This window comes from Neodiprion pinetum, chromosome 7 (assembly GCF_021155775.2).
Source record: "Neodiprion pinetum isolate iyNeoPine1 chromosome 7, iyNeoPine1.2, whole genome shotgun sequence".
NCBI lineage: Eukaryota > Metazoa > Arthropoda > Insecta > Hymenoptera > Diprionidae > Neodiprion > Neodiprion pinetum.
Window position 1 is genome coordinate 5,455,513 of NC_060238.1, and position 8,939 is coordinate 5,464,451.

The 8,939-nt window shown below is 36.4% G+C and overlaps 1 protein-coding gene across 1 annotated transcript in view; it reads right to left on the minus strand.

The window, feature by feature from the left end:
• The window catches only part of LanA (laminin subunit alpha), a 23,073-nt gene extending 15,277 nt beyond the window's left edge, over positions 1-7,796 (minus strand). The window contains exons 1-6 of the mRNA XM_046634180.2: positions 7,331-7,796; positions 4,704-4,850; positions 1,480-1,887; positions 1,165-1,378; positions 390-599; positions 8-280 (exon numbers count right to left, since the gene is read on the minus strand). Of these exons, the coding sequence (XP_046490136.1) occupies positions 8-280; positions 390-599; positions 1,165-1,378; positions 1,480-1,887; positions 4,704-4,850; positions 7,331-7,546 (1,468 nt within the window). The 5' untranslated portion in view covers positions 7,547-7,796. The remainder of the gene's footprint in view (positions 1-7; positions 281-389; positions 600-1,164; positions 1,379-1,479; positions 1,888-4,703; positions 4,851-7,330) is intronic.
• Positions 7,797-8,939: the final 1,143 nt, after the last annotated feature.

Genomic DNA, 8,939 nt, shown 5'->3' on the forward strand with positions numbered 1-8,939 from the left:
TACGCACGCAGGCAGTCAGGGAAGTTGTAGTATCCTTCTGCACACAAGTTACAGTAATGTCCCGCGTAGTTTTCTTTGCATGGACAATGGCCGTCCGTAGCCTCGCAATGATAACCATCTGTTCCTTTAAGATGACATTCGCAAGGCCGACACTTCGGATAACCGAAGTAACCATAACTGCATTCCGTACAATCAGGAGCCACATATTCCGGACGACATTCGCACTTTCCTGAACCTTCCGCACAGTTTCCAGTGGAAAATGATAAATCACAATTGCAAGCTATGAAGAAACACGAAAGAATCATTATCATGATATTATACCATATCTGACGCACTAGAAATAGACTTTGTCTGTTCTGTATTCATGGATTTGCATGAATTTGACTTACGCTGACAGACATCAGTTTCATTGAGATATTTGTCGTACGGTTTGTAGAAGCCTGCCTTACAACGGTCGCAATTTATACCCTCTGTGTTGTGCTTACAGTTCTGGCACACGCCACCTCCTTCATATTTCCCATGGATATCCAGTGACAAATGTTGTTCATCGATTTGAGGGTCATATTGACACTCGTCCGTATGACCGAAACAATTGCAAGCTAATCGAGAGACAAAGTATTCATTTATAAATATCCATAATTGATACTACTAACAAGGAAGGTATCCCAGGTCGATCTCTCCAATTTGATTACTTTTGTACTATGTTATAGTAGACTGAAAACTAAGCCACATGTATTTTTTTTTATTTACCACTAAACATTTCAAGGGGGTGAAACCACCCTCCAAAGTAAGGCATGTCAAGGAACAATTTGGCAGTTTCACCCACGAGAACATAATATTTTTAACCAATCTAACTGGAAAAGCTTTCTCATAAAGTGAAATGAAAAATGTAATTTTCTCAATTAACAAACAGAAAAAATGCCAAACCGTTCCTTGACATGCCTCACTTTGAAGGGTGGTTTTACCCCGTTAAAGTGTACAATGGCAGGTAAAAAAAATTCACGTTGCATAGTTTGTAATCTACTACAACATATTACAGAAGAAATGAAATTGGAGAGAATGACCTGGAATACCTTCCTTGTAAGAGGACATAAATGATTATGCAATACACCAAACAGCTGAGAAATTCTGTATAATGTCAAAACAAAATGGAGAAAGGCTCACGTTCGCAAATGAACTTCTTGGACGCTGTTGATATTCGCCATTTCTTTTGTTCGAAACCCTTGCAACAGGATGCGCACTGAGGTCCACAGGTGTTGTGATGACATCTACAGAGAAGCTTATCGGGAATGTTCGGATCCTGAACATCGCAAGTGTCCGCATGACCGTTACACATGCAGCGTCCACCTATACTGATGTCTTTGATGGAGTAGAAGTACTGGAAATCGGATGAAATTCATCTTATTATAGTGATTTGGAAACCTCACGAGCAAGAATAACATAAATGCAGTGGCGCTGATCCAATTTATCAATACGTACACGCCTGGTGACTGTTGGATCCTGTCGAGCGACGGACATCAAATGTCCGAACAAGTTCTTCGTGCGTAGAAAGCGAAATCGGACGTTGGTGGCTCTGGTCCACTCCTGCAGAACCGAGGAGTTGAAGTAATGGTTGGCCGAAGGTCTGTCGGTCAAAGTGGAGAATGGAATCTCTCCGCCTTCCAACGGAACCAGCTTCGAATATTCCGTGGTACAAATCACACTGTCGTCTCTTTTTATTCCTTCGCGACTGTTCACGCCAAAATATGTAAGACAGTCGTTCTCCGAATCGGAAAAGTACTGCCATGGCGACCACGTCTTTCCGTAATCCTTCGACTTTTCGAGTGCCCATAATCCGGGACGAGGGGAGTTGCCCATACGGATGTAAACGTATGCGACGTGAAATTCCTAGAACACATACCGTTGTGTATTCAGAAAGAATTTCGTTGGGGTGGTTCATAATTTAACTATGTTATTTTTTCAAGATGCCATTCGCTACCAATTATTCTAATATTTTTTATTTATATTTATGTGTACACCTTACGGACTTTTATACATATCATATATATATCAGTTTACTTTTTTTGTATCGTAGTCCAATTAAAAATCAAAGATTAATCGCCTCGGAGAAATTCGGACAATAGTTTTCATTACCGACGGAGGAGTATCACATCACCTTAATGTCTCTATTTCGTTTTCAGTACTGATTTTTACGAACAATGATCAGTTGGACCACGATACGAAAAAAATAAACTAATATGTATATTTTTTTTAATGAATAAATTGTTCGCTGCAAATGACATCACAAGTAGCATGTGGCATAATCGTGGAAACGATCCGTCTATTCTAAAGAAAATATGATATTCCATAATATGATAGGGTATATAGAATAATAGATATGCAAACAGTGTCATGTTTTTTATGAACTGAAAATTTCGTTGATTTTCAAAATTCGAACATCATTGAATGTCTAAATGAGCTCTCTAAGATTTGACCGTTGAATTTCAAACACAAGTTGTATTTCAACCTGTTGTAAAAGTAAATACAACTGCAAGTATGGCTAAATTTAACAATAAACTGCAAGTGGATCGATGCTGATGTCCATTTTTCAAACGTATTTTTTAAAACACACGGAACAGTTTATTATTCTCAACAGAGGGTTGTTGAAGTCTCTATCGCGTATCTGCAGTAGCGGAAACGCTTGGGAGATAGTGTGCTTCCCATTTCATGAGTTGATTTCCGACGCCTACACATCGATAAGCCCGAAGCGGCAGCAATGAAGAAAGCTGAATGATGATTTCAGCCGTTTCATCGATTCCAGAAATCTGGTCGGTTTTAGGTTCCCGTTTTTATTTATGTAGCAGAATAAAATTTTAGAAAATGATTTTGAAAAAAATTCATATAAATCCTCGAGCAGTGTTGTTTACGTCAATGACAGTGAACACGGGTGAAACTTATCTCTGTTATACAATAAAAATCATTTTGAGCGACTCGGAGTAAGAAATTCAGAGGATATCAATGACTTGAAAAAAGGTTTTATAATCGGAAAATTGAAAATTATTGAAGGCTGGTGTTTTTGATGCAATTTTAATATTCTTGGTCTCATATTATTCACCGTATAGATCTCCAGAAATCGCCTGAAAATTTTTTACGCGTTATTATCTCCAGGATGGGTAAAAATAGATTTTATTTAACCCTTTGAGTGACACGTTATTGTGCTGAGTTAACTTTTATAAAAAGGTAGTGTTGTACGGTTTTTGAGGGTGTTTATTACGAGTCTGAAATCAAAATTAAAAAATTCTAAACGGCGGATCCAATATAGCGGACAAAAATTGTGAGTTTGATTCGAATCCGGTCAAAAAACGCTATGCAAGGGGTTTTTGGGGTCGCCGATTGGATTCGCCATACCAAATTTTCAAAATTTGATTTCGGATACGTAAACAGCGACTTCAAAAATCCCCGGACAGCGTTTTATCTCCGGATTCGATCGAATTTCAAATTTTTGTCCGCCATATTGGATTCGCTATCTTGAATTTTTAGAATCCGATCGCAGATTTGTAATCAGTAGATTCGTAGAGTTTGGAAAAAGTATCAGATTTTAATTGCTTCGAACCTTCCAATTACAAGACCTTTCCTTAAATTGTTGATACGATTTTATCTCGTGCTATTAAAATTTCCCCCACATGCATTTCATATTACACAGTATAGAGACGTTGTTCCATTCGTGTTCCCCGTAATCATTGTGCGGAATTAAAATTCCTGAAAATTTTTTTCAAACAATTCTTTTTATTTTGCTACAAGTTTTCATTCGGACGATTCGGCCTATCAATCCTTAATGCCGTTCTTATTCTCGTACATATAAGCCAGACAAAGATCGGTTCTGTGCTACGCTCTGACTCCAGTATCATCGCAGGAAGGGCCAACGTTCGTGGCTAACGCGATACAGTTCAATGATTATCTATCTCTGTACGCAGAAGCTTTGCTTCTCGGTAATTCTTTCTCCTCAGCTGTATAAGCATGAATGAGTATTAAATTAAATTACATCAGATAGTATTAAACGAAGAAGATAAAGTCCAAGAGCCTGGCGAAGTACGTTCAAACGATATATAAACATTGTAAAGATTTCATTCTATGCGCAGGATTTGATCTATTAAACTGAGATAAATTCGTCCATCAGCTTTTAGAATATTTCGAATGAATCGAATCAGCGAGACTGACCCGTTTATGTATTTTTTTTTTTATAGCTTAAACAATTCTGTACGGACAAATACGGATGAATAATATAATAAGCAATAAAAATCAACACATTATTAACAAAATGCGATTGAATTGTAAACAAATGTATGCTTACGAATCGTTTCAATACTATTATGATATTTTTGAGGCAGTAAAAGTTGCTATGTCAAGGCTCTTAATGTTTTCAACAGTTTGCCGAATGAACTTTAAACGTTAAATAACAACACATGTGTAATGAAAAATGAAATAAATCCTTGAATCTTACAATTAGAGAATCTTTAAACATATAAGTTTGGTTATTATATGGTTGATTTATATTGCTAGAAAAATTTGATTAAAAATTAGGACTATGTTCTCTGTATGATCAATATTATTATGTTTTGAAACTGTGTTAAATTATGTGACAAAATGTAAACAATCCGATGAAAATAAATAAATAAATAAACAGATAAATAATAATTAATATTAAGATTAATCGACGTTATTACCTGGCCTAAATTGATGGTGAGATTTACTTCGTTGTACTTCATTCCACGAGATAATGGCGGTGATTGCCACCAAGTTTGAGTACCATCGACGGCATATTCTGGAGGATGTCGCTTCAACGGATCGTTTGGATCGCAATAATCGCATACCTGTAAAAATGTGAATTAATAGGAAATATCGCACCCAATTCTAAAAAGTTTCATCATTCGTTATTATATACTATCATTATTATTTACTTGATTGTATTTTTTTTTTTTCAAACAGGAACGCTTTCATTTCCCTGGATGAAAATTGAATGCGGAAAAATAACGACGAGGTGCAGTTATAAATAAATAATATCGTCAATGTTGAAAAATATTTTAACTGGGATAAGTTCTGTGAACTATAATTTAGATAAGATGTATCTAAGAGTCTCGGCGTAATGCGTTATTTGAATGAATCTCAGGCTGAAAAACTTCCAACTCGAACATGCGACGCTTTGTTATCTCATATAAGGGGTCAGTTCTATCTTCCCTTATCGCTTGTGTTCGTCCCCTTCGACCTGCAAGTCCCCATTTCTCATAGGAGTTACATCAACGCTTCGAAAGGCTTGAAATTTGGCCATTTTAACGAGTGACCTGAGAAACATTCAAACATTCGTAACATCGAGATGCGTGTAGTATTTTATGAACAATTTCCACAGGAAGTTACAAAAATTTTGAGCAACAATGTGGAATTTTTTTACCCAAGAAAATTTATGAGTCTGTACAATTACTACGTTGTCATTTAATTATCTATATATAATTGTAAATGTAAATAATTATATATATATATAAGTCTCTTCGTGCCACAAACTTAAATAATTTCAGTTCGTGACTTCTCTTGTTCCAACTATTTTTTTTTTTTTTTTTATTTTCTTTTTTATAGAATATTAACGGATACTAGAGTTTCTGGTAACAGCTAGAAAACTAATTTTCATTTTCTACCTAGAACTATATTTTTCGTTCGTGGTAAAAAGTGAAAATAGTTAAGGGCTGAGCGGTAACCGAAACTAAAAATTTCTTTCAGTGTACGGGTGATAATAACGGCTGATTAGACGCGATATTCAAAGCTGAAAACAGCAGATTATCCTTGCGGATTACGTTTAGGTATACTTAAGAAAAAAGAATAAGAAAGAAGTTTCACGATTTTCGACGACCATATTTTTCATATACCTGAAGGCCTCAAAGACAGATCAACCGAGCAGATTTTCGTATTTTAATACCAATAAGCTGGGATGCAGATTCAATTTTGAGTTCGGAATGCCGATCGTTTATACCGATAGCAATGTATATTTCTTTTATTTGTCAATAACAATTTTTTCTCCTTCTCTAAACTCACTCCAAACATATTTACACATTGGTTAAAAATCCTACAATGCTGGAGAGAATTTAGTTTTGAAACTGCTGCAGCACCCTGCGACCAATTTAGACTCGGAAATTTAGTTCACTTTCGTTCTGTCGAGAATAAGTTTATTTCTGAAAGCTCGAGGGAAGTCTTAAAGTTCCAGCTGCGTACGTACGCTTGAATATCAAATCCGTTGCAAGCTGAACGGTATATTTCATGCTGATTCGTTGATTTGTACAGCGATATTTCAATAATTGAACAAATCTACCCTTGCGGAAAATAATTATCGGCAGTACGGTGGTAGAAAAATTAAAACAAAAAAAAACCACAGCTGTTTATATTTTTTTTATTTTTTATTTTAGTCATTTTTTTGTAATACGTGTATTTTTATATTTGTTTGTTCACGTGCGTGATTGAATAAAAAAGAAATTGTTCAAACTTTTTCAACAAACTGATACGATCGGTGTTATGCTTTATAAAAATTACAAAGAACGATATTCAATACATCTCAGAGGCTCAATTATTTATAAAACGCAAGTTGCATTGACTTGATCATTTTCAAAATATTCGTAAAATCTGGGCTTGGTGAAATCAAAATTTCATAACTCACGCCTATCTTCTAACAAAATTGAACGAAGGATATTTCAATTCTTTTTCTTTTTCTCTGATCACAACTTATTTTACAAGGCAATAAACACGGTCTAGATTTTTAAATTTTCAAAATTCAAATTTCAATTTTTTCAATAATTCTTCGTTCAATCACAAACTATACTCAACTAGTGACAGAAAATATTTGGTTTTTTGATTTCATACAAAGCTATCATGAGTTTAACGGCTTAATTTTCAAAATTTTTCCATGAAAGTTTCGTGAAATATTGTTTAAATATTTTTCTTACATCGGAGTTGCAGTTGTTTGTCAAAACATAATTCCATAAGAATTCCAGGTTTTCCATACCAAATCTACGATTTTACCAAGTCGACTTCAAGTACGCGATAAATGAAAACGCAATAGAAATATGAACAAGAACAGTTGATTTTCAAAATTTTTCCGGTAACAGCTGGAAAACTAATTTTCATTTTCTACCTAGAATTATATTTTTCGATCGTGGTTAAAAAATGAAAATAGTTGCAGACTGAGCGGTAACCGTAACTCATAATTTCTCTCATTGTTAAAAAAAAGGCACTCTCAGTCCTTTCGAATTCCCTTCTTGAATCAACTAATCGACTCTACGCTTTTACCCCGCGCGGGAAATCCCCGGCTCACCTGTCCCTGTATCAAGTTGATATCCTCGTCCTGATCCGCGTTGGCGCCAACAAGTTTACAGTAAAGTTCTGGCCCCGGAGTATCGACACCGCAAGTCGCAGTGGCGCTAATTTCCCGGCCATCCGCCAAGTTGAAATACGGCGGTGTAAGGATTTCGCCGCGGGCGAAAACGGCCGCAATCGCAAGGATGACGAGGCCCTGGGCCTGCAGGATCATCTCTGGGCCTCAGTCCCTAGATCCTCGCAATCGAACGCGACGAGAAGTCGCTATCAGCGATTACTGCGATATAATCGGCCAACGATTTCAGCCAAATCTCTCCGTATTCATGTGCGAATTGCGATTTATCCTCCGAGAAACGATTCGAGGGTACCGCTTTTTGCTGAAAAACACAGCCGCCTCCCTTTTATTACAACGTCAGCTTCACGATGTCAATTTTATTCCGCTATCCCGCCGAGATCGAGCCAACTCGACGGTTCGGCACGGACTGATTCGCTGCCGGTCATCTCTTGGGTTTCCCGAGGGTGGGGATGCAGGGGAAACGAAATACGGGAGACGCATGGCTTTCATGGCAGCGAATTCCCGGCTGGGAATTCTAGCATCGGGCGCGAGATCGAATCCCTTTTCACCGCTCGCGTAACTTCCTGCTCTATTTGGTCGTTTTTTGAGAATAAGATAACCTAAAAAAACTTGAGGGAAAAAAGGTACGCGCCACATACCTCAAAAAGGGACGCGGGAATGCAGATTTTTGTAGAACTGAGGAGATTCCTGGCTGGTGGTCGATAATGGAATATAAAACCGTTTGCGTTAACGGTTCTTCACCGTATTGAAGTTAGTTACTTTGTCGCAACGATTTGTACCGAGGAAAAACCGTGATTTTGCGATTTTGGAATTGTTCGATATTCAGTAAACGATGATAAAACAAAACACAATCATATTCCGAAATCTTAGTTCCTTGAAAATCATTGCAAAATTGAGAAAATAATGATTTTTTTCGCCAATGTTTCGTTACGATAGCGTTGCTAACTTCAACCTCGTGGTTTTTGATCATATTGAAGTTAGTAACTTTGTCGCAACGATTCGTGTTGAGGAAAAACCGTTATTTCGCGATTTTGGAATTATCTGAAATTCAGTAAACTGTGATAAAACAAAGTACAATCATATTTCTAAATCTTAGTTCCTTGAAAATCTTTGCAAAATTGAGAAAATCATGATTTTTTTCACCAATATTTCGTTACGATAGCGTTGCTAACTTCAACCTCGTGGTTTTTGCGATTCGATGTTCCGCAGAAATTAATAGGTTATTTGAAAATTGTTAATTGTTCATGTTCGAATTCTTTACGGTTAAACAATATTATGCGATTTCATGGGGTGAATGTTTGACCGCAACTTTCAACAGCAGATAATTTACAGAGAGATTGGAGTATTTTATCAAAAGTTTTTTAATAATCTGATGTGTTCAATTTTGATGGATGTTAACCGTATATAGTTAACCCTAGTAGAAAGTGGACAAAACGTTTTATCGCAACTTCATAAAAAGCGATTTGAATTATTTTACGATATTTTGAAGACGAAATATTTTATTCTATGCTCTGTCGAGCGTAGAACAATT